The sequence below is a fragment of the Dromiciops gliroides genome, chromosome X, assembly GCF_019393635.1.
Source record: "Dromiciops gliroides isolate mDroGli1 chromosome X, mDroGli1.pri, whole genome shotgun sequence".
NCBI classification, from domain to species: Eukaryota; Metazoa; Chordata; class Mammalia; order Microbiotheria; family Microbiotheriidae; genus Dromiciops; species Dromiciops gliroides.
This window is the reverse complement of record NC_057867.1, coordinates 64936011-64962135: the sequence shown is the minus strand read 5'-3', so window position 1 is coordinate 64962135 and position 26125 is coordinate 64936011. Positions and strand designations below refer to the sequence as shown.

Here is a 26125-nt window from a genome sequence, read left to right as displayed (position 1 = left end):
CAGGGTCACACAGCTAGTAAGTGTCAAGTGTCTGAGGCCGGATTTGAACTCAGGTCCTCCTGAATCCAGGGCTGGTGCTTTATCGACTGTGCCACCTAGCCGCCCCTGGTATTCCTCTTTAAAAAATTATATCCTCTCCCACACAATCCAATTAGAATAAAGTAGTCTTTTATTTGGGTGCTGGAGAAAGTGACCAAGAAGGAAGTCAAAGACTTCCCTCGAGGTGAGAAAATGGCTTAGAGACAAGATTCTCTGAGGCACATTCCTCCTCCACCAGAAGAAAGGCCAGAGTCTTTATAGAGGTTGGGTGGTGTGGGGACAGATGGGGTGAACACCTACCTGACTATGGAAAGTTCCTTTTGGGGGTGGTGAAAACTTGAGTGAGGGATGGTGATGCTGACTTCTGGAGTTATCTCTGTCCCCTGATACTGATCTGGCAGCAGTCGGCCAGTTTAAAATTTAATAGTCCCTTAATTCTTTGATATGTCCCAACCCCATATCAGTACCATTACCCATGGCCTTTAAAAATTTTTTTTTAGCATTTTATTTTCTATAATTACATGTAAAAACAATTTTTAACATCCATTTTTTAAAAGTTCTAAATTCTCTCCCTTCCTCTCTCTCCCTAACCTTTGGGAAGGCAAGCAATTCGATATAGGTTATACATGTATGTCATGCAAAACATTTCCATATTAGTCATGTTGTGAAAGAAAACAGACCAAAAAAACAAAAGAAAAATAAAGTAAAAAAAATATGCTTCAATCTATATTCAGATACCATCAATTCTTTTCACCATAAGTCCTTCAGAGCTGTCTTGGATCATTGTATTGCTGAGAATAGCTAAGTCATTCACAATATTGCTGTTATTTTGTACTCAGTATATTTCACTTTGCATCAGCTTATATCTTTCTGGTTTTTTCTGAAAGCGTCCTGCTCATCATTTCTTATAGCACAATAGTATTCCATCATAATCACATACTACAATTTGTTCAGCCATTCCCCAATTAATGGGCATCCCCCCAATTTCCAATTCTTTCCCACCAAAAAAAGAGCTGCTATAAATACTTTTGTACCTATAGTTCCTCTTCCTTTTTGTTTTTATCTCTTTTTGGATACAGACCTAGTCGTGATACTACCAGGTTAAAGAGTATGCATGGTTTTATAACCCTTTGGCCATAGTTCCAAATTGCCCTATGGAATGATTGAATCAGTTCACAACTCCACCAACAAGTGCATTAATGTCTCCTTTTTCCCACATCCCCTCCAATTTTTGTCACTTTCCTCTTCTGTTCTATTAGTCGATCTAATAAGTATGAGGTAGTACCCCAGAATTACTATAATTTGTTTTTTGGTTTTTTTAGCAGGGCAGTTGGGGTTAAATGACTTGCCCAGGGTCACACAGCTAGTAAGTGTTAAGTGTCTGAGGCCGGATTTGAACTTAGGTCCTCCTGAATCCAGGGCTGGTGCTCTATCCACTGCGCCATCTAGCTGCCCCCGAATTACTTTAATTTGAATCTCTCCAATTAATAGTGAGTTCTTGCTATGAATGAAGCCAGAAAACATTGTGGGTTTCTTTGTTTTGTTTTTGTTTTTGAATTCAACTAAATGGAAGGATGATTCACAGGTTCTCCTCTGAGGGACAAATGGTCACTGACTTCATCATGTGTTCAAGACAAAAATGAATAAATGAGACAATCAATGAATCAATCAACCAAAGATCATTTGTGAAGTGCTGGGAATAGAAATACAAAGAATGAAACAATACCTACTAACAAGAAATGATTTCCTGGGATACTGTTATAGAGCTCAGAATGAGTGTGAAAAGATAGATTACCATTAAGATAACAGCAGTTTATATAAGTGGCTGGCACATAGTAGGTGCTTATGTTTGCTGAATTGACTTGTGGAGGAAGTAGAGAAATTCTGTGAAGAACCTGACACCACCTCCTAATAAATCCCTTTACTCTCTTAGTTTCCTTCAAGGCTTGGTTCAAGTGACCCTCCTAAGGAAGCCTTTCCTGATACCGCCCCCCCCCCCCATGCCCCCAGTCATTGATGCTCTCTCCCTCCTCCCTCTCTTTATATAGTGCTTCCCTCCAAGTAGAATGTAAACTCCTAGAGGGCAAGGAAGTTTCTCGTTTTTATCTTTTTTGTCTAGGTGTGTAAGTTTCATTTACAGAAAATGTTTAATAAAGCCAATACCTGAACCCAGCTCCACACTTTTTCATTTCGAGAAGGCTGAAATTTAGCCCTATTCTCCTTTTCTGTTTGTAAGCCAGTTCCCAGTTCCCAATGCATAAGAAAATGTTTCACCTGATCGCAAAGTGACTCAATTTGGAAACAGGATTTAGTAAGGAATTGGGAAACAGAGGGCAAAGTCCCACTTCTGACACTTACTATCTTTGGGATACTGAGCAATCCACTTCTCTGGGCCTGAGTTTCCGCCTCTGAAAAACTTTGGGCTTTGGCCTAGTTGGTCTCTGAAGTCCCTTCCAGATCTCGACCTGTGATTCCGGATCTTGAGGGTGTTTAACCAGGCTAATGAAATGATATGCACTATTTTCACCCTGGTTTAGAGGTACTGGAAGTCAGAAGATCTGTCATGAACACACCGGGACGCCTCTCTAGGGGCCCTTCCATGGAATTGAGGAGGGGTTTTGAGGAAGTCTACTTATTTTGTCAAGGGGAATGAATGACGTGGACGCCTTTTCGCCCGCCTGTCCGTGAGCTCCACGCTTAGCCCCACCTGGCTCACTGGAGGAGTCGCTCCTTGGGAAGGGGAAGGGTGTTGGGTCAAGACCCGGGCCCTGGGAACTCCGGCCCGCCAGCCCCGACACACTCCAAACCTCGCACTCAACAAAGTTCTGAGACAGTGACGTGATAACAGGAAGTGCCCGTGCACTGGCAGCGGAGCGGCAGGAAGCCAGCCGAGCTCTCTGGAGGACTTCCGGTTCCTCTCTAGGCGTCAGCATCTCGGTGGTGTGCTCGCTTACAGCCTTTTGGGGGGAGCTAGCTTCGTCCCAGGAATGGAAAAAAAGAAAAGGAGAAAGAAGGTAGGGACAGAGAAGGGAAGATAAAGGAGACCTCTTATGAGAAAAGGAGTCTTATCACAACTCTGGGTCTCGGGGAAACGTCCTGTGGCCTATTTGTACCTTGGATGACATACCCTCCTCTCCTTCCCTCCTCCAGACCTACTGCCTGCTTGTTGCTAGGCAACCTGGCCTCCTGGAGACTTGAACTTCCTGTCGCAACGCGGTAAAATGGAAAGAATACATGTCTGAGAGCTAGCAGGCCAGGGTTAAATTATACTTTGGTTATTAAAGCACTTTGCAACCTTGGAAAAGACTGGGCTTCAGTTTCCCCATCTGCAGAATGAGGGGATTATAGAAATAGGGTCATCTAGCTCATAATCTTACCTGTCTCTTCCTCTCTCTAAGTCTGTTTCAACACTGTAAAATGAAGGGATTGGACATGGGGCTAAGGGGTTGGACAAGTTTATCTCTCAGGGTCCTTCCAGCATCTTGTGATGCCAGGTGTGCTCCCCTTTCTCTAGGCCTAAGTTTCACTATTTATTTATTTATTTATTTTTGTTTTGTTTTGCGGGGGCAATAAGGGTTAAGTGACTTGCCCAAGGTCACACAGCTAGTGTCAAGTGTCTGGGGCCACATTTGAACTCAGGACCCCCTGAGTCCAGGGCCGGTGCTTTATCTACTTCGCCACCTAGCTGCCCCAAGTTTCACTATTTATAAAATGAATGGGTCAAGGGGGCAGCTAGGTGGCGCAGTGGATAGAGCACTGGCCCTGGATTCAGGAGTACCTGAGTTCAAATCCAGCTTCAGACACTTAACACTTACTAGCTGTGTGACCTTGGGCAAGTCACTTAACCCTCATTGCCCAACCAAAAAAAAAAAAAAACAAACAAATAAAATGAATGGGTCAAAAGAGATGACTTATAAGGACCCTTCTAGGCCATAATCCTATGATGCCAAAAGTCAGTCAGTTAATAAGTTAATAAGCACTTACTATGTGCCAGGGACTGTGTCAAGTGCTGGGGATACAAGAGGAGCAAAAGACAGCCCTTTCTCTCAAAGAGCTCAGTGTAATGACTGAGACAACATGGAAACAAGTATGTTTAAGCAAGCTATAGACATGATGAATTGGAAATAATCAATAGAGGGAGAGCTCTAGAAGTAAGGGGGAATCAGGAAAAAGTTCTTATACAAGGTAAGATTTTAGCTGGGACTTCAGGAAAGCCAGAAGGTAGAAATGAAGAGAGAGAATTCCAAACATGGGAAAACAACAGTGAAAATACTCAGAGTTTGTATATGGAGTGTCTTGAATGAGGAACAGTAGGGAAGCCAGTGTCACTAGATTGCAGAGTATGTGGGAGAAGTAAGGCCTAAGAAGATAGGAAAGGTAGGAGGAGGGCAGGTTGTAAATGGCTGGACTGCATTGAATTCCAGAGGATTTTATATTTGAATCCTGGAAATGATAGTGAGCCGCTGGAATTGATTGGAAAGGGGTGTGACATGGTCAGATTAGTGATGTGGCAGATTACTTTGAATAAGAGGATGAACTTCAGTAGGGAGAGACTTGAGCCATGAGACCTGGCAGCCTACTGCAATAATCTAGCCCCAAGGTGATGAAGGCCTTCACTTAGGAGTAGTAATGTCAGAGGAAATAAAGGGATGAAGACAAGAGATGTTGGGAAAATCAACAGGCCTTAGCAAGAAACTGGTTGTTGGGGGGGGGGCGTGAGATTCAGGGGTATGCTGAGGTAGACTGTTAAATTTTCATTTTGAGCATTTACACCTCAGAAATTGACTTGTGCTACAAATCAGAGCTCGATTTGTTGATTTTCTAGACTTTAAGTGATAGATAAAATGTTAATATGACAGATTAAAATTAAAAATATTTTGAGACTACATCCCTTCCAAAGAGCCTGTTGTTAAACATTTCCCAGCATACCCCTGTGTAAGAAAGAATGAAAAGTAGAGAATGCCCCCAAAATTGGGAGCATGGGGGATTAGGAGGATAGTGTTACCCTCTATTGTAATAGGGGAGGTAGGAGGAAAGGAGGGTTCTGAGGAAAAGACAATGAGTTCAGTTTTAGTTGTGTTAAGTTTCAGATGTCTACTGGACATCCAGGTCCAGTTTTCTTATGGGTAGTTAGAGGTGATGTTGATAATGATAAATAGAATTGGGAATCATCAGCATGGAGATGATCATTGAATCCATGGGAGCTGATGAGATCACCAAGTGAAATAGTATAGAGGGAGCAGAGAAACGGGCCCAGGACAGAGCCCTGTGCAATGCCTACAATTAGTGGGCATGACCTGGAAGGAGATCTAGCAAAGACTACTGAGACTGTGTGACCCCGGGCAAGTCGCTTAACCCTCATTGCACCACCAAAAAAAAAAAAAAGACTACAGAGAAATATTGGTGAGATAGGTAGAAGGAGAACAAGGAGAGAGTGGAAACTAGAGAGAAGAAAGTATCAAGAAAAGGTTAATTTAAATACAGTGTCAAAGGCTATAAAGAGAGGTCAAGAAGAATGAGGATTGAGAAAAGACCATTAGATTTGCTTCCTGGCTTCCCTGGCTTCTCTTCTATAGAAAGTTTCTCCTGATCCCTTTTAATTTCAGTGCTTTCCCTCTGTTGATTATCTCCAATTTATCCAGCAAATAGCTTATTTGTGCATAGTTGCTTGCATGTTGTCTAAATAAGACTGAGCACTTTGAGGGCAGGGACTGTTTTTGCCTTTCTTAGGAAGTCACTTGCCCTCTTTAAACCTCAGTTTTCCCACTTGAAAAGATGAGTTAGAATAAGATAGTTTCAGCTCAGAATCCTACAATACAGTAAATCACTGTATTTCTTAGTGCCTGTTTCCTAATATATAAAATGAAGGTGGGGCAGCTACTTGGCGAAGTGGATAGAGCACAGGCCCTGGATTTGGGAGGACCTGAGTTCAAATCCGGCCTCAGACACTTAACACTTACTAGCTGTGTGACCTTGGGCAAGTTACTTAACCCTAATTGCCTCACACACACACACACACAAAAAAAGCCAGAATAAAATGAAGGTGTTGGGGGTCCTATAAGGACCTTTCTATTTTATGACCCCAAACTGCTAGAAGTCTCCTCATCTTTCCTTTTTTTTTTTTTTTTGTGAGGCAATTGGGGTTAAGTGACTTGCCCAGGGTCACACAGCTAGCAAGTGTCAAGTGTCTGAGGCCGGATTTGAACTCAGGTCCTCCTGAATCCAGGGCTGGTGGTCTATCCACTGTGCCACCTAGCTGCCCCAGTCTCTTCATCTTTCTAAGCTACAGTTTCACTAATTTCATGTTTAACAGACTAAATGTAAAATGAAGGAATTGGAAGTGACTATAGAATTCATGCATCATTTAGGAGTTAAACTAAACTACAAAAACACTATACAGTAATAAAAGGTACCTAATAACTGGAGATTCACTGCTTGTGGTTGGGCCATGCTTTTTTGGGGGGGGGGTTGGTGAGGCAATTGGGGTTAAGTGACTTGCCCAGGGTCACACAGCTAGTGTCAAGTGTCTGAGGCTGGATTTGAACTCAGGTCCTCCTGAATCCAGGGCCAGTGCTCTATCCACTGCACCACCTAGCTGCCCCGGGCCATGCTAATATAATAAAAAGTATATAAATGATTTTAGATTGTTTTCCACAAGAAGGGATTGGGAAAGATGATTTCTAAAAGTTATTTGGGTTCATAACCCTAGGATTCTATAGGTTAACTCAGTTTAACATTTATTAAACACCTACAATGTGTTGGAGTCACTGCCTTTCTCTGGGCCTGTTTCCTCCTCTATACAATGAAGGAGTCGGATGTGATTACCTTGAAAAGCTATTCCAGTTCTTAACTTGAACTTTACATATCACTTCCTTCCAAGAAGTCATTTTGTCATCTATAAAATGAGTGCTTGGGCAAGATGATCTCTATAGGTCTTTCCGGGCTATAAACCATTGTTTTCTTTCTTTCTTTTTTTTTGGTGAGGCAATTGGGGTTAAGTGACTTACCCAGGGTCACACAGTTAGTATGTGTTAAGTGTCTGAGGTTGGATCTGAACTCAGGTACTCCAGAATCCAGGGCCGGTGCTTTATCCACTGCGCCACCTAGCTGCCCGTAAACCATTGTTTTCTAAGTCCTTATTCTTTCCTGTCCGTCAGTTTCCTAATTCACAAAAATCAGGGGATTGGACCCATAAAAGAGATTCCTTCTCCAAGGGCTTAAGGCAGCTCCCCACTTTCTTTCCCCTCCCCAAGTCCCGCCTTTTCGTTTGTCCCGCCCCTTCATTATCTCTTCTGGCTCCGCCCTCTGTGTTTAGGAACCGCCGGATTTGGGACCTGCGCAGTAAGCTCCGAGCTAGCGGAAGTCCCACAGCGCACAGCGCTGGCCCTCCCCTGCAAGAGCGGGTTGGGCGCGGTTGGTCGCTTTTCCCTCTCGCTTTCTGCCGTTTTTTCCCTTCTTCTGTCCCGCTTTCCTTCTCTTCCGCTCCTTCTTTCTCCTTCTTCTCTCTCCCGCGGCCGGCCAGGCGCTTCCGGCAGTCGGCGGCGGTGCGCTCTCGTCTTCCCGTGGCTGGGGTAAGTGCGGACATGGCGATGAGCCTGGGGGGGGGGGGGGTTCTCGCCGCCTCTCCACGGATATTCTCTTGTCTTAGCATGATTTCTTGTTCGAAGAGGAAGAAGGGAGGGAGAGAAGGAGGGGGGTTAGAAGGAGGAGGAGGAAAGCGAACGGGGAGGTGCTTTGTGGCGTCCATTGCGGCATTCATTGCACTCCGCATGGCGCTCGCTCCTGTGCTCCCCCTTCGCACTCTCTGCCTTTGTCCCTTCTTCATTCCCAAATAAGCTCCTAGTCGACCATTCTTCATAGATACAAGTCACCGTTTATCCTCCCCTCTCCCCCTAAAAAAAGAAAAAAATCCTTGCCGCTTAGGGTAAAAGGAACCGTGGATCTGGCTTGAGATTTGGCCCATGCCACTTACTACCCTGTTTTACGTGACCTTGAACGAGTCCCTTCATCTCTTTGGACCTTAACTTCTTTCTCCGTAAAAATGAAGGACTTGGGAAAGTTGGCGTCTGATCTCTAGACTTGGGTGATACCAAGATCTTAATTGATGGTATATCTCTTGCAGTCCCCCACCCCCTTTTTGTTACCGTGACATTTGAGTCCTGTTTTCTTATTTCTGCTCCTCACATGTAGTGGGTACTTAGAAAATACTAGCCGATCTATTTTTTTTTCTCCCACAGCAGGATTTGAAGGCAGAATCACTAGACACAGTCTGGTTTTTCCACCAGCTCTTGGACCACTCCACATAACCTCTTTGAACCTCAGGTTCCTGTCTATAAAATTATCTTGTCAAGAGAAAAATTGTAAAATATAAAGCACTATAAAATGAGCTGATATTACTGATCCAATTACAGCCACTCAAAAGGCACCACTTTGCATGGTCTCTGAATTGGAATTGTAATGTTTCCTTCCTTTCATTTTCTACATTTGGTGGCAAAGGTCTCCCCAAGTGAATGATTATGTGATAAGTGCTTGCACTAAAATAAAGGAAAAGGAGAAAAGCCAGGTACTAAACTTGCAGGTCCAAATGGGATATTTCTGGCTTAGTCAGTGCAGGCCTCTAGGAGGGCTAGAAGGGGGAGGGGCACTGCAGTCCTCTGAGTCCTGAGTGGCAGTTCACAAGATGGCTTCCCAGCCCTCTCTTTGTACTGGAAAAATGCTCTTGTCTGGAGGTGTGCTAGAGATGCTCCTTTCTTTTCAGTTCCAGATTTGGGGGGGGGGTGAAGGGGTCAGGAGGTCAGAGAATGTTACCTGTTGTTAAGGAGCTGGGCTTCTTCTGGTGGGATTCTGCATCCAAATACCAACTCCGAGGAGAGAATAAATATAAAAACTTCCATCCTTAACCACATCTGTTTAGTAAGTTTAAATTTTTGTATATCTGCTTTCAATTGAGTTATGAAGTCAGAAATCAGATTTCAAATGGTTGAAATAGTGGGAAAGAAGAGAAAAGTGGAGGGGGGGGTAAGCAACTTATGTAAAGAACCTTGCCTCTGAAAGGTAGAGCTAAAAAGAGATGGCTTGAGGAGGTGGTAAGTTCTACACCCCAGGGCCCTAGTGGAAGCAGGTACAATAGAGGTCACTGGATTTGGACTCAGCCTGGATTCTTAACCACCTGTGTGAGCCTGAGCAAGTAACTTCCCACTCTGAGCATTAGAGCAGGGGAGATGGCTCAGTGACCTCTAAAGGCCCTTCTGGCTCAAAAACCAGGATATTAGGGTCCAGGCCTGTAATAGGCTGCCCCTGCATCCGCACTTCTGCTTTGTAAAATCTCTATAGCTTTCTACCAGGCTTTGTTGAAGCACCTTCTCCTGTCAGAGGCTCTGCCTGATTTCCTCTCTCCCCCCCCCCCATTTTTTTTTTTGATAATGTTGTATTTCCTCATTTATGTTGACATTGCTTTCTTTCCTTTCCCCTCCCACACTTAAACTTCCCAAGAGCAGGGACTATTTTGTTGGGGTTTTTTTTGTTTTTTTTTTTGGTATCCACACTACTAACAAATCCAGTGCCCGCCATATAGTAGGTGCTTAATGAATGCTTGTGTGAATTAATAAATGAAAGGCATATGCAAGAAGAGACTTGCTAGAGGGAAGAGAGAATGAAAAGAAAGATCAAAGAAGAAGGGACTTTGAATCATGCACCTTTCTGAAGCATTCGGACATCTCATTTCTCTTGACAGAAAGCCTCAGTCCAATCCCTAAATTGAGTGTTGTCAAGCTTCTGTCCTTGGCTTTTTCCTCTTTTTCCTAGGATTTGTTCTTCTGAAAGAAGGGATGTCAGCTATTCCCATAATGTTGAGTCTTTTTTTGTCTGTTAGGTGCAGTCCATCCCTTAGGATCCCTGCTGAGTGTCTGGCTGAAGAATTGGGTCCCAATTTATCTGTCAGGTAAGGTTGGATGTTATGGGTGGTTTGGGGTTTGGTTTTACAGCAGGACACACAGGTATGTGACAATTCCATTTTTTAAATCATAAAAGTATTATTTTCCAGTTACATATAAAGATAGTTTACAACATTTGTATTCATAAGATTCTGAGTTCCAAATTTTTCTCCTTCCCACCCCGCTCCCCAAGACAGCAAGCAATCTGATCTAGGTTCTCTATGTACAATCACATTAAATATATTTCTGCATTGCTCATGTTGTGAAAGAAAATCAGAACACAAAGGAAAAAAACAACAACAAAAAAAAATAGAAACAGTACGGTTCAATCTGCATTCCGAATCCAGAGTTCTTTTTTCTGGATGTGGAGAAGATTTTCCATCATGACTCCTTTGGAATTGTCTTGGATCAGACAATTCCATTTTTTAAAGAAAGTGTTAAGGGACCATTATGTATTAGGTACTTTGCTAGGGAAGTCAGAAGACAAAAATAAAATAAAAATAAATCCCTGCCCTCAAGAAACTTAGACTCTGATTGGGCCCAGTAAAGAAGAACCAGAGGAAACCTCATCCTTGAGCTGAAGCTTCTACTTCAGCCCTTTATGTGAATGTTTGGGGGTATTTTTTCTGTAACACGCCTACACACGTCCTAATTGGAGTTGGATTTGAGGGAGAAGCTACATAAGAGTTTAGGGAGTGGGGGATAAAGGTACATGAGGGATCTGGGCAGGGAAAACAGAAGAGCTAAGAGACATCCCAGTCACCTTTGTACAAAAACGAGGGTGTTGTCTTTTAATATCTGTTCTCTGGGACCCAGATTAGTGGGCCTGGCTTTGTATTTATATTATTATAGTCATCAGATATATTACTCTGCTGGTTTCTGCTTACTTTGCTACATTGACAAATAGAAGTTACCCAGTTTCTATGACTTCCTCTTATTCACTGGTTTTGACAAAGCAATAAATAGTATTCCATTACATTCAAGCATTACAATTAATTTAGTGACTCCTCAGTCTGTGGGCATCTTTGTTTCCAATTTTATAATCTTTGCCATTCTGAGGGGGTGTCAGTTTTCAGTTGGGAAGAGGTTTAAAGAGCCATACAAGGAGGTCTTGACAGGCTGGAGCATTGGGCCAAGTCAAATAAGGATATGGGTATGTCTAAAGGTCTAGACTCAGTTAAAAAACATTCAAAAATGAATTATACCAGGGCAGCTAGGTGGTGCAGAGGATAAAACATGGGTCCTGGATTCAGGAGGACCTGAGTTCAAATTCGGCCTCATACACTTATCACTTAACCCTCACTGCCCCTCCCCACCCCCAAAAAAGAATTATACCTTTTGATCGAATAATCTTGTTATTGGGAAAAGACCATAAAAATATTTTTGTTTTAATATGTTCAGAGATTTTCATAACTTTTTTTTTTTAGGTTTTAAAATTTTATTTGAATATCAGAATTGTGTATTCCAATAATTAAAATCATTTGAACAAAAAAAATGGCACTCTGATTAACTGTATTTGACAGCTTGCTAGAATGTTGGTACAGCTTTGCATTTTTACTGTTAACTAGATTTACTGTAGTCCCACCCAGGTTCTTTTCACCAACATGCAAGCTCGTTTTAAAAAATTTTTTTTGCCGCCAGGACAGGCAGATGGAAAGAGGCATGGGGGGGGGGGGGGCGGCTAGATGGCGCAGTGGATAGAGCACCAGCCCTGGAGTCAGGAGTACCTGAGTTCAAATCCGGCCTCAGATACTTAACACTTACTAGCTGTGTGACCCTGGGCAAGTCACTTAACCCCAATTGCCTCACTAAAAAAAAAAAAGAAAGAAAGAAAAGAAAAGAAAAAAGAAAGAGGCAGCCGGCTGGGCCTTCAGTTCAATGTTAGTAGTTCTTTTATTTTTTTGATGTTGAAAGGGCAGCAGAGTCATTTAAACTTTATTCAACCTCTTTGCATCTTACAAAGTTAAGCAGGTAAAAGAAGTAAAATTAAGAAGGCAATGCTCGTGGAATGTACAGTGCATAATGGCAGGGCAGATTTCATTACGATTCACTCACTCGATTTTCCTGTTCAGTTGTTTCTTTTGAAGGCAGTGGGGTTTTCTCTTGTGTTTGTCTTCAATTTAGACTTACCAAATTTCTGAATCTCAGCCATTTTTGCAGATTGAGCAGTGATGGGTGGAGTACAACAGCAAGTCAGCTCTCCAAAGTGGCAGCTCTGAACTGTCCATAGCATATTTAATAATAACAGAACCCAAAATGGAAAAAACCTAAATGTCCAGCAGTAGGTAAATTCCTGAATTGTGGCATGGGAATGTAATGTAATCCCCAGGCAGCCGTAAATTTAAAAAACAGAAAATTATCTTATATAATGCAATTCAGACAAATCTTAAGTGATGGGAAAAAACCCATGGAAGGATTTTTATGAAATGATGCAAGGTGAAAGAAGACAAATTGGCAAGAAAGAGTACACATACTGACCATGTAAGAGGACAAGTGAATTGGAATGAATGGACAAAGAATTAGACATAGTAATTAAAAGTTTTCTTTTGATGCTTCATTTGTTGAAGATAATTTACTTGTGTGTGTGTGTATAGTTACTAAGAAAATGTAGTTTGTTTTGATATATAATGCTAAATTTATAAGAAAACTTGGTCTAGAAAGAAATGAGGTTAGTCTGCCATGCTATGAGGCTGACTGCAGGCCTTGATCAATTCACTAAACTTATGTGGTTGCTCCACAAATATAATGAAAGCCAGGGAATCTTTCTCTATTGCTGGCCCTGTTCTTAGAGCATATGTGCTGTGCCTGTATATAGATTTCTTGTTTCCTGGAAAACATACATAGAATGTTACTCGGGTTTCCTTGTGACTATTAGTGACAACCACGTCTGCATCTGTCAGTCTGTGGGACTTTACTTATGTGTAGCCACTACATCTCTACTAAAAAAGAGGGAAGTGGGTTCATCTGTCCTTTGGAACCAAGATTGGCTGTTGTGATTGGTGGTCAGATGGCTGTTAGCTTTGTTTGCATTTGTTATTGTAATTGTGGTGCTTTCCTTCCTCTGCAGCAGTTCATTGTCATTCTGTGTTTTTCTGAATTCTTCCTTTTCAGGGTTCCCCAATTATGGGCATTTATTATGTCTCTAGTTTTTTATCTCACTGCAAAAAAATGTTGCTTTAAATATTTTGAGATATGTGCAGCCTTTTTTCTGTCTTTGACTTCTTTATTTCCCCTCATATTTTATTAGATAAGAGCATCCTGAAGTTAGCCTTATTTGTGGACAGCTTGTTAAGGAATACGGTGAAGAAGGTGAGCAAACCAGCCAGTTTGTTCTCAAGTTACCTCGGACAGAAAAGGCGCAACCGTACGACACCATGCCCAAGTTTTACTGTGATTACTGCGATACATACCTCACCCATGATTCTCCATCTGTGAGGAAGACACACTGCAGTGGCAGGAAGCACAAAGAGAATGTGAGAGACTATTATCAAAAATGGATGGAAGAGCAGGCCCAGAGCCTGATTGATAAAACAACCACTGCATTTCAGCAAGGAAGAATTCCTCCCAACCTGTTCTCAGCTCCTCCACTAGGAGGGCCTATGATCCCACCTCCTCACCCTAGCATGATGGGGCCTCCCCCTCCTGGTATGATGCCTGTAGGACCACCTCCTGGCATGAGGATGCCCATGGGAGGCCACATGCCTATGATGCCTGGCCCTCCAATGATGAGGCCCCTTCCTCATCCCATGATGGTGCCCACTCGCCCAGCAATGCCTAGACCAGACAGATAAATACATAAGACAGAAGGAAACCCATTTCTCAGTTCTGTATTCTTTGTTCTATTTCACCAGAACATCATGGTGCTGGGCCTTAGACATGGATTATTTGTTTTTCCTCCCTTTTAAAATGTTGACACTCTTTTACATCATTGTCACTTTCCCATGATTCCCCTTCCCCTGCCCCCTAGTACATCCCTCCCTTAAGTGATAAATAAGCACAGTGGAAAAAAAAAACCCAACACATTGGAAGTATCTATGAATTATTGCTTGTTCTATACCTATAGTTTAACACCTCTCTGCCAAAGGAAGGGAAACACTTTCCCAGTCCTCTGAAGTCACAGTAGCAGAATGCATTAATCCGAGTTTTGAAGTCTTATCAGTGTTGTGTTCCTTTATACTGTGGTGGTTGTGTAAGTTGTTTTCCTGTTCTGCTTACTTTCCCTCAACCATTAGTACATACAAGCCTTTCCAAATTTCTCTGACTTCATATTCATTTCTTAGAGCACAATAATATTCCATTGCTTTCATATCCCATATGTTCATTTGATATTTCTCAATTGATGAGTATTGTTTGCTTGCAGTTCTTTGCTATTATGAAAAGTGCTGCTAGAAATATTTTTGTGTATATGGGACCTTTCCCTCTATCTTTGCTGTTTTGGGGTTATATGCCAATAGTGCTATCACTGAGGCAAAGGTGGGTGTGTGTGTGTGTGTGTTATAGTGACTTTTTAGAGTAATTCCAAACCACTTTCCAGAATTGTTGGACAGATTCACAGTACCACCAAAAGTGCATTTGTGTGCCTAGCCACAGTCCCACCATCATTGAGCATTTTCCTCTTTTGTCATCTTTCTCAATCTTATGAATGTAAAGTGAAGCTTCTGAATTGTTTTAATTTGCATTCTTTTTAGAGAGGTAGAGCATTTTGTCATGATTGTTGATAGCTTGCGGTTTTTCTTTTTGCAAACTGCCCCAGGGGTAGTTTCTAGACCTATAAGAAGACTTCCCACTTCCTGTGAAAGAAGAAACAGGAAGAGTGGGGCAGAAATGCAGCTTATATTTGTATTGTGACTGTTCGTATTAAATAAAAGTATTGACTGTTTTAGCATTTTAAAAAAATTGCCTCTGTCTTTTTGATAAAGCTTTCTTGAAGTGCCTGTTCAGGCATGCTTTTCAAATCACCATTTAATCAAACCCTGAGATCCAGGGGGCTTGGGGTGACATTATCAAGGCATACAAGGGGAGTCCCTGCCTTGAAACTAGGAGGATGGGAATGGTTTATTCTACCACAAAAAGAATGAAGATTTTGGCATCTCAAGCTGCCTGATAATAATAACCGGGATGACAAAGTGAGATTTGTTGGCAGCCTATTTATCAAGCTCTCTAAAACTCATGCATCCATACCTACATTTTATTGTGATAGTTGTAACCTCACATCACTTTCCATCAATGAGAAAGATACCGCAGTTAGAGAAAGTTTAGCCTGTTTTAATTAAATACTTAGCCAGGAAAAATTGCACTATTCAAGAAAGGGCTGTGGGCTCACCTTGATGGAATCATTTCCAGTAGCGTGTGGGGAGGGCCTTGTATGTTACCTGTGATGAGAGGAGGTGACCCCCTAGGTGCTTCTGGGACCATGACAAAACTACTTATTGGAGTTGAAGCCCTGGTGGCAGAAGGCTTGGGATTACATAAAGGGAACACTTGATAGGAGTCCCTGCTTTGATATTGGAGAATAAGCTGGTCAATATATATGGGGAGGGGCAGCTAGGTGGCATAGTGGATGCCCCAAACGCAAGGCGCTCATTCCCCACCCAGGAACTCTCCCCTCCCTCAGCGTGCTGCCCCTCTAGGCATGCTCGGAGGTCTCTGGGGGTGAGATCTCAGTGGTTGCTCTCTCCCTTCTCCTCCCCCCCCCCCTTAGGGCAGGCAGGCAAAGCAGAGAAGGGAGAAAGGAGATGCTGGGTGGGGTGTGAGGCAGGGGAAAGAGCTCTAGTATTAGCTGGCCACTGCTACTAGCTGGGTGCCTGTTCTTGAGGGTCCATCCCCTCTGGGCTGCCTCACTCTCCCCCATCTGTAAAAAGGGAGGGGGGTAAGGGGCAGCTAGGTGGCACAGTGGATAGAGCACTGCCCCTGGATTCAGGAAGACCTGAGTTCAAATCCGACCTCAGACACAACACTTACTAGCTGTGTGACCCTGGGCAAGTCACTTAACCCCAATTGCCTCACTAAATAAAATAAAATGTGAATGAAATATATATGGGGAGAAGCCTTGGTGGTTTTATGTACTTTGGCCAATGCATCCCAAATTTGGTAGTGACCCTCACGAGGCATTGCTTAATAAAAGTAAACGGGCAGCTAGGTGGTACAGTGGATAGAGCACTGGCCCTTGAGTCAGGAGTTCCTGAGTTCAAATCCGGCCTCAGACAATTGACACTTACTAGCTGTGTGACCCTGGGCAAGTCACTTAACCCCAGTTGCCTCACTAAAAAAAAAAAAAGTAAACAATACTTTAAAGCTTGGAATGCACATTATGTAAAATTAGCTCATTTTGTCCTCTCAGCAATCCCTGTACTTTTACCCCCATTTTGCAGATAAGGAAATTGAGGCTGAGAGTCTAAGTGACTTGCTCCAGGCTCATACAGTTAATAAGGATTTGAATTTAGCTGTTACTCCTAAATTTAGCACTATCCACTATGACACCCATCATTTATCAACCTGTACATCTGCAGAAAACACTGTTTCCTGTTTGGATTGAATGCAGTGTGCTATCAAATGGGGACAGCTAGGTTATACAATGGAAAGGGCCTGGAGTCAGAACTGAGTTCAAATCCTGTCCCAGACACTAGCTGTGGGAACCTGGGCAAGTCCCTTAACTGCTGCCTGCCTCAGTTTCCTTAACTGTAAAATGGGGATAATATCAGCACCTTCGATGTTTTGTCCCTCATCTATTTTCATCACAGGGACAGGGAATTCCAGGCTCTGGATGTGTTGTAGGGCAAAGGTAAACCCACTCTTAGCTTCCTCTGGCCATGAACTGCCCCATTTTAGCTCTGATAAGAACGTTTGTTTGTTTGATTCATTCAATGTTCTTAATCAGGTAAGGTATCTCAGCTAAAATGGGGCACTTCAGACTCACTCTCAGACGTACAGTACAAAATTAGGATTGGGCTTGGGCCAGGATTGGATGGGATAGGAAGGAAAGGAACACACAGTGGGGCCAAAGTAGCAACTTGGCACCACCATCCAGGCCTGGGAGTAAGGCCTGCCACCCCCAGTGAGAGAACAATTCCATTCTCAGTGAGGAAAGTTCTAAAGGACCATAGAGTCATCATGAAATGTCAGTGTTACAGGGACCTTGGAGATCAGCTCATCCGCCCCCCTCCTTTTTTTTTCACCCCCCTCCTTTTTTCACATCACTTGTTTTTCTTTTCTTTTCTTCTTCTTTTTTTTTTTGGTGAGGCAATTGGGGATAAGTGACTTGCCCAGGGTCACACAACTAGTAAGTGTTAAGTGTCTGAGGTCGGATTTGAACTCAGGTCTTCCTGAATCCAGGGGCAGTGCTCTATCCACTGTGCCACCTAGCTGCCCCTTACCCCCCCCCTCCCTTTTTACAGATGGGGGAGAGTGAGGCAGCCCAGAGGGGATGGACCCTCAAGAACAGGCACCCAGCTAGTAGCAGTGGCCAGCTAATACTAGAGCTCTTTCCCCTGCCTCACACCCCACCCCTGCAGCTATTTCCCTCTTCATCACCCAGCATCTCCTTTCTCCCTTCTCTGCTTTGCCTGCCTGCCTGCCCTAAGGGGGGGGGGGGGGAGGAGAAGGGAGAGAGCAACCACTGAGATCTCACCCCCAGAGACCTCCGAGCATGCCTAGAGGGGCAGCACGCTGAGGGAGGGGAGAGTTCCTGGGTGGGGAATGAGCGCCTTGCGTTTGGGGCGGAGGCTCTTCCCGCCTGCCGAGGCACTTCCGGTGGTCCGTGGTAGCCATGTCTTCAAGGAGGAGGCGAGCGTGAAGGGCTCCGAGGCCTCGAGGCCTCACGAGCCAAGGTAGGCCTTTGGGTGGCGTTTTTTCGGCGAAAACTCTTTCTCTACCTTCTCCTTCAGTCCCTGGGCATTTGAGGGTGGGGGTGAGGGTGCCCCTTGCATCTCTGGGCGTTATTGGGGTGAGGCGGGCGGGGGGGCGGGGATCTTTTTGGGGGAGAGAGGAAATCTTAGTTTCCTTCGATTTTCCGATGCGTGGGGAATAATTTCGTTCTATCCTCTACCTTTCTCGTCGTCCTATCTGAGTTGGAGCTTGGGCCCACCTCGGCCTGCCCCTCTTTCTGCCCAAGGTTCTGTGCCCGGACCTCAGTTTCCCCGCCTACAATGCGGCGGTCAAAAGATTGGCCCCAGTGCGGACCCAGGGCAAGAATGGAGGGGATTGCAAAGGGCCCTCTCCTCTCTGCACGCAGTCTTAGCAGCCCCAGTTATGGTGGGTGCGCTTTTGTGCCTTGGGTTATGTAAGGGCTCCTGCGCCAAGGCTGGGAGGGGCCGTTGCTTGGGAGTAAAGGTAGTAATGGGGGCTTTTAAGGAAAGGGGTAAACAGATATGCTAATGGGTGCAAGAAAAGGCTTGTTTAAAGGCAGAAAAAGAGATGAATGAGCAGGAAAAAAGTATTCCATAGTTATTGTTTCCCAGAGGCAAGAGATTTGTTGTATCATACAGTGTGCGGTCTCAAATTGAGTAAAAAAACGCAGAATTTGGAGTCGGCTGAACTGGTTGGCTTTTTAACGTCTATGGGCCCCCAGTTTCATCATCTGGAAAGTGAGGGGGTTGGCCTCCTATGTTCTACCTAGACTGGTTTTGGTTATTCGGTTAAAGGAGAATTTAGCTGCCCTTTATCAGTGGTTATTAATTATTATTATTTCATTTAGTATTGAAATTTTGTTCTGTTATTGTTATTAATTATTCATCTGTGGGCTTTGTTTAGGTTATTTTAGTTACTGTATTATTTCCGGTTCTATTAATTTTCCTCTATATCACTTCATATAGTTCGTTCATCGTCTCTCTGAATTCCTCGCATCTGTTGTTTCATTTTTATTGTTTATTTTATTTGTTGTTTTCAATTTTATTGCGGTTTTTACATCCCCTAAATTTCTTCCAGTATTTCTCCCCTCCACTCCTTTCAGACCTGACCCATGTAAATAAAGAATATTTTTAAAGTAAGAAAAAAAGCAGAAGAGAAAAACCAGTAAATCAAAAAAGCTTGAAAATCTGTTAACAAAACATAATGGATACACTTGTATCCGTTTTAAATTTTTTTCTTTCTGTTGTGCACTTTAAAAACAAATAAAATTAACATTTCCATATACGTTGTGGAATATAAGATTGTATATTTCTCCATTGTCCAGGTGTTTGGTTTGTTTTTTTTCTGACAAAAAGAAGTGGTGTATTGTGGTCTTTAACTTCTTTTTGAGGCACATGTCCCCTTATCAGGATTACTGAGTCAAAAGGATACAAGTTTATTTACTTTTCTTAAAATTCCAAGTAGTTTTCCAAAATGGTTCATAGACCTTCCAACGTCTCTTATTCTTTGACTCTGTATGGGGTGGGGGATGTAATGATTGGAATGACGCCACCTCCTGGAGACTTACTGTAGCAAAACTCCGCCATGAGGAGAAGGCGTCTGAAGGCAAGACACGCGGCTCTTTGGCGTCAGGAAGTGATGTTTGCTTGTAGGAGGAAGAGGGGGAGAGGCTTGCTCTCTCGCTTTTTCGCCATGACTCACATGGAGAGCGGAGCCGGAGAAAGGTAGCTCCCCGAGATAGAGAGATGAATCTAGGTCTTTCCCTCTCTCTTTACCAAATTCTTATTCTCCTTAATAAATGCTTAAAAGTCTTAACTCTTGCTAAAGTTTATAATTTATTGGCAACCACTCATTGGATATTTTAGACTAGCTAGAATTTTAGCCCCTTAGAGGGAGAAACGTAAGAGATGTTTTAATTCATATTTCTCTTACTAACTAGTAATTTGGACGGTTCTTTTGTGTGTGTATGTATATGTGTTTGTGTGTGTGTATATATATATATATAATTAGTGATTTAGAGGGTTCTTTTATTTATATATATAATACATATGAAAGAACCCTCCAAATCACTAGTAATAAGAAAAATATGGATTAAAAAGTTGTTTAAAGTTTGCAATTCTTCTTTTGAAAGTTGTTTGTTTATATCCTTGATCACTTCTCTCTTGGACCTACATATTTGTATAGATTTCCTACCTATCTTGGAAACTAGACTTTTTACTAGAGATATTTGATGCAAATATCTTAGTTCTTGAACCTTTCTCTTATGCTAGCTGCCTTCATTTTATTCATAGAAAAATTTGAATTTTATTTATTAAAAATGCCTATCATGTTTTACATAAACCTCTATCTCTTAAGGCCTTTACCTTTAATTATCGTTGTGAATTCTCAATAACAACAATAATTTTTGTAACATAGGTCATATTTTTTAAATGTTTGGGATTTACTTGTCTGGACCAGGATTTTCCCCTTCTGGTAGTTCATTTGTGTCTTCTTTGATTTTTCTTTTTTTCCTTTTTTTTTTTTTTTTGTGGGCTCTCTGATTTTTCTTTCTGAAATTGGGTTGTGTTAGATGACTATTTCTTGTTTTGTTAATTTGGGTATTTTATGTGTGTTTTTTAAATACATTTTTATTGATTATCTTTCATTTTTCCATAACTTAATTCCCCCAGTCCTCCCAGGTATCCCATTTAACAAAGAATATCTGGCATTTTATATTTTTGCAGGAAATCCTCTAAGTTTTTCTTTTGAAGTCAGCCCAGAAGGGATAGGAACCCACAAGAAAGTCTGAAAACAGAAAGAATTAAATTCGCATGACAAAAAACTGAGAGTCATCTGAAGAGATCAATATGGATGCCCAGGGAATGTTACGATATATTTACAGAAGGTGGAAAGGAGGGCAGGTAAATGAGAATGAAATTAAGATGGTGCTATGTTCTGGTAAAAATGGTGTCAGAATAAGCAGAGGCTAGTGAGAGAAGAAAAGGACACTATGATAAAAAGGGTGTTTGAAGTTCTTTAGGGGGTAAGGGAAAGAAGCAAAAAGGGTCAGGCCTACTGTTTGTGCTCAGTGACTACAGAGCTGTTTAATTCTTATTTTCCTTCAGTTTTTGTTTTTGTTTTTGTTTTGTTTTCCTGCCAAGAAGAATGATCTTTATCCTGGAAGTGACAGAAGAAAAATGATTAACAGGGTTTTGGTAACCTGTGTGAGCAAAGAGACATTTGGCAGTCCCACCCCATTGATGAGTTCGTGTGATCTGACCCGGATGAACTAATTCCCAGGTAACATTCATATAAATCTTCCCTGATGAAACTACCTGTGTAGTGTTATATTCCATCCTGGGTGCCACAGTTTAGGAAGAGGTTTGATAAGTAGAGACTCCCCAGAGGAGGGCAGCCGGTTGGTTCAAGAACCTGAAGTCCATGTCATACGGGAGTTGGTTGAAGGGAACGGCAATGTTTAGTCTGGTGAAGATAGCTGGAGCAAATAATAGTTATCTTCCAGTATTTCAAAAGTTGTCATGGGAAAGAGGGATGGATTGGTTTTCTTTGATCCCAGAGGGTAGAATCAGGGGCAAGAAGTGTCACTTAGAAAGCAGGAAATTGAAGTTTGATGTCCAGGAAAAGCTTCCCATCAGTTAGAACTATCAAAGTATAACGGGCCATTTGGGGAGGTAATAAGTGTTTGTTCCCAGGCCCAGGCAGAATGGTCACTGGTCTGTTACATGTGGAGATAGGCACTAGCTTCTGTGGCCTATGAGATTTCTTACAGTTCCAGAATTTTGTAATTCTGTGACATTCCAAGTTGGTTAGCATAAAGCATATAGTTAGCATATAGCACTTATCATTGCTTTCATTTCCTCTCAACTTTCGATTCATCTTATTACTCATTTTTTTATTTTGATAATTACATTTTCCTTTTTTATTTGAGCATTTGCTAATGATTTATTAATTTTCCTGGCTTTTCCAAATGCCTGGCTCTTAATGTTGTTTATCTTTTTTACTCTCCTTGTTAAATTTTGTCTATTTCTTTGATTTTCTTCTTAAAAATGTATTTTTTAAAAATATCATTTATTACCTTTCCCTCCTACTTCTTTTCCTTCCCTCCCCCTACCAATTGAACATTAAAAAGGAAGAAGAAAACCCTCACAACAAACATAAACAGTCCACCTAAACAAATTCCCAGATTGTCGGTGTCTAAAAATGTATGTCTCTTTCTGCATTTAAAGACCATCATCTCTGTCAGTAGATGAATAGCATGTTTGCTATTCAGTCCTTTAAACCTGTGATAAGAGTTTTCCAAAATTATTTTTCTCCTGGTTCTGCTTAATTCACTCCTCATTCATTCATAGAGTTTTTCCCAATTTTTTCCCAAACTGTCCATTTCTTGTGGCATAATAACATTCCATTACAATTATAATTATTATAATTATAATAAACATTAAAGAAACAGCATGATGTAATATAGAGAGAGAGCTGACCTTAGAGCCAGGAAGAGCATATAGTTCAAGTTGTGCTTCTGATCCCCAGTGTCTTGTGTGACCCTGGTCAAATCACTTAACCTCTCAGTGCTCTCAACAGCTGAGACTTTTAAGTTGCAGTGGAGGTGATGACCTGGGTTGCTATAGGAAGGTTCCTCATCAGGGAGTTTTTCATTTTGCCAGAAAAATCCAGGTCTAATCCCTATCCATGTTCCCAATTAGAAATGCTAACTATAACGATGCAACGAGAAAAATAAATGGAATTAATCCATACAGGCAAAATTATCTATTTGTGATCACTTTAACAACTTACTCAGTAAAAAATTTTAAAATGTAAGTAAGATAGTAGCTTCAGCAAAGTTGAATACAAAAGGAATCCACAGAAATCATAAGCAAGCCTGTCTTACTGACAAAACCCGGGGTAAGGATAGAAGGGGAAATTGCACTTGAAAAAATAAAATACATGAACTCTCTGGAAGTTATTCTACCAAGGTGATTGTTCGCAGGACTTATGGAAATAGCATTAACATGACTAATGTGGAAATAGGTTTAACATGATTGTACTGTATTACCTAGATCAGATTGCTTGAAGTGAGAAAAAATCGGAACTCCAAATTTACAAAAATGAATGTTGAAAACTAAAATACTATTAAGATTAAAAAAACAGAAATGGCATTATGAAAGAGTATTCACAGAAACAAGTGTTTCCTGACTGAACCCTGCCACCATGCTAAAAATGACAACACTTAACTGAAAGGTTTTTTTTAAATTGTCTTCATTTTGAACTTAAATACATAAAGACAAAAGAGAGAATATTTCCATGTAAACAACACAACTTAAGAGGATTCACTACAAAACCATGAATTTACACCAGAGAGAGAGAGAATCATGTTGTTTCTTTACTGTTTTTGAAAAACTATATAGTTAAGTACTGCTTGTTTTCAATGGTACTCTGCTGTCTATACTTGTACATTCTTTTGGGGTTTTTTTGCTGTGTGTTTTTTATTTTTATTTTTTCTTCCCTTCTCCCACCCCCACCCTGACCTGGAGATGACTACCATTAGATACAAATGAGAGACACACTGTGTATGTGTGTAAATAAAACCATACTCTTTTCCTGATCATCTTGGGAAACAGACCTAATAGTGCTATTTCTGGGTCAAAGGGTAGAGGCAGTTTACTTACTCTTTGGGCATAATTCCACATTGCTCTTCAATATGGTTAGATTAGTTCACAGCTCCACCAGCAGTGAATTAGTGTCCCAGTTTGCCCACGTCCTTTCTAACACCTGTCACTTTCCCTTTCTGTCATTTTAGCCAATCTGATAGGTGTAAAGTGATATCTTAAGATTGTTTAATTTTCATTTCTCTGATAAATAATAGCGTATTTTTTCATATAATTAAATTATTTTGGTTTTTTTATCAGAAAATTGCCTGTTTTATCTTTTGACCATTTATCAATTAGAGAATGACTCATAATAGATCTTATAAAGTTCTTTAGATATTTAAGTTATGAGACTTTTATCTGAGAAACTGTATAAAATTCCCCCCCCAATTTTCTACTTCTGATCTCAGCTGTTATTTTTATTTGTATAAAACCATTCTGAATTTAATATAATTGAAATTATCCATTTTATACCTCACAATGCTCTCCATCTCTTGTTTATTCATAAATTTTTTGTCTATCCATAGGTCTGATAGGTAATATGTTCTATGTTCTTCTAATTTTCCTATAATATCTCCGTTTATATTTAGGTCATAGATCCATTTTGACCATGTCTTGGTAAATGGTGTAAGATAACGGTCTATGTCTAATTTCTGCCAGACTGCTTCCCAGCTTTCCCAAGAGTTTTTGCCAATAATGAATTCTTTTTTTTTTAGTGAGGCAATTGGGGTTAAGTGACTTGCCCAGGGTCACACAGCCAGTAAGTGTTAAGTGTCTGAGGCCGGATTTGAACTCAGGTGCTCCTGACTCCAGGGCCGGGGCTCTATCCACTGCGCCACCTAGCTGCCCCCCAATAATGAATTCTTATCCCCAAAACTTAAGTCTTTACATTTGTCAAACACAAGGTTATTATAGTAATTTACTGCTGTATACTATATGTCTACTCTGTTCTACTGATCTACCTTTCTATTTCTTAGCCAGTATCAGATAGTTTTGATGTAAGATCTCATGCTGCCAAACCTCCTTCCTTTACATTTTTTCATTAGTTCTGTGATATTCTTGACCTTTTGTTTTTCCAACTGAATTTTGTTACTATTTTTTCTAACTCAGTAAAAATATTTTTTTGGTAATTTAATTGGGATGGCGTTGGATAAGTAGATTAGGTACAACTGTCGATTTTATTATATTGGCCCTGTCTATGAATTATTAATATTTCTCCAATTATTTAAATCTGATTTTATATGTATAAACAGTTTTTTTATAATTTTGTTCACATAGTTCCTGGGTTTGTCTTGCCAGCTGTATTCCCATAATGCAATCTCTTCCTGCAGGATTTTGTTGGAGATACATAGAAATGCTGATGATTTATATGGGTTTACTTGATATGTTACTTTGCTAAAATTATTGTTTCAGCTAACTTTTTTGTTGAGTCTTTAGGATTTTCCAAGTATATTATCATATTGTTTGCAAAAAGATAGTTTTATTATCTCATTGCCTATTCTTTTCAGTGTTATCTTTGGTTTTAAAATCTGGACCACATTTACCTGATTAATATAAATTAAACATGTCACCATTTTCCATATTTTAAGTGTTTTGGTTTTGATTGTTGAAAAAGCATGTTAAAAGCTTCAGTTCACGGTTCAGAGCACAGCACCATAGTTAGAAAACTGCAAAATTGCTGAATGTTTACCTCTTTTCAGGGCTTGGAGGTCAGGTGGAGTTGAGGTTTTGCAGGCATTGTTCTGGGGCTGAGGGGGATGAGGCATATAAATAAAATAAGCATTAAATGAATTCAGTCAAGTAAGACCTATATAGGGTTTGGGGACTGGGGATATATAGATATATGTTATAGGTGAAAGAGGTGAAGAGTTGACATAAATTTGGGCATTAAAAAGAAGAGAGCATTCCTTAAAATTAAAAGAAAGCCAAATTCTAGTATCCTAACATTTGAATCCTCTCTTTACAGGTTTACCTGCACCACTCGTGATTAAGAAAACATTAGGGAGTTAGTAACTGCCTCAAGTTACACCAAGCATGGACATTGAGAGGGTGAAGGTCACTTCTCCAAGTCACTGGACATTTTTATTGAACTGAATTGTGGAAGATAAATAGACTATGGGTTGTTCTATCCCCGGATTTTTTTAAAAAGAAAACACAGCAAACTCTTCATTGCTCTTACAGAATTTTTTACAGTCCTTGTGAATGCCCTTCAGGTCAGCCAACCTGAAGGGATAAAACCTTGCCCTGGGGGTCGTTTGGGAGCTATGAACGACTGGATTACTTGGTCAGTTTTGTTTGCTGGCAAGCACGGAAACCCGCGCGCGCAAACCCCCCCCCCCCCCCCCCCCGGACCATTTATTGTCCTTTTAAAATCAGTGGCAGGGGCAGCTAGGTTGTGCATTGGGCCCTGGACTCAGGAGGGCCTGAGTTCAAATGTGGCCTCAAACACTTGACACTTCCTAGCTGTGTGACCCTGGGCAAGTCACTTAACCCTCATTGCCCCGCCCAAAAAAAAAAAAACAAACCAAAAAAAAAAAAAGAGCCTGAGGTTGAGGGGCAGCTAGGTGGCACTTGGGCCCTGGACTTAACCCTCACTGCCCCTCAAAAAAAAAAAATAAATAAAATGAAATCAATGTCAGGGTAGCATGTGTCTGTTATATAAAGGTA

General features: G+C 41.3%; 1 protein-coding gene and 1 long non-coding RNA gene across 3 annotated transcripts; both read left to right on the top strand.

Moving 5' to 3' along the window:
* The first annotated feature begins 2951 nt into the window (after positions 1-2951).
* Positions 2952-14867, top strand: LOC122733334 (U1 small nuclear ribonucleoprotein C). 2 transcript variants are annotated; one of them, XM_043973646.1, is made up of 3 exons: positions 2952-3053; positions 9911-9979; positions 13219-14867. In XM_043973646.1, exon 3 carries the CDS (start codon positions 13346-13348, stop codon positions 13760-13762), a length of 417 nt encoding a protein of 138 aa, XP_043829581.1. In that variant the 5' UTR covers positions 2952-3053; positions 9911-9979; positions 13219-13345; the 3' UTR covers positions 13763-14867. The 2 variants fall into 2 exon arrangements, with proteins under 2 accessions (XP_043829581.1, XP_043829580.1); XM_043973645.1 differs by lacking the exon at positions 2952-3053 and adding an exon at positions 7364-7610.
* Positions 14868-17735: 2868 nt separating this feature from the next.
* Positions 17736-25775, top strand: LOC122733337. Its single transcript, XR_006353818.1, has 4 exons — positions 17736-17797; positions 20540-20716; positions 20960-21095; positions 25425-25775. It is a non-coding gene; the product is annotated as an uncharacterized LOC122733337 (long non-coding RNA).
* Positions 25776-26125: the final 350 nt, after the last annotated feature.

Excerpts from the sequence above, each read along its gene's own strand:
- LOC122733334 (XM_043973646.1), top strand. The coding sequence starts at position 13,346 with ATGCCCAAGTTTTACTGTGATTACTGCGATACATACCTCACCCATGAT.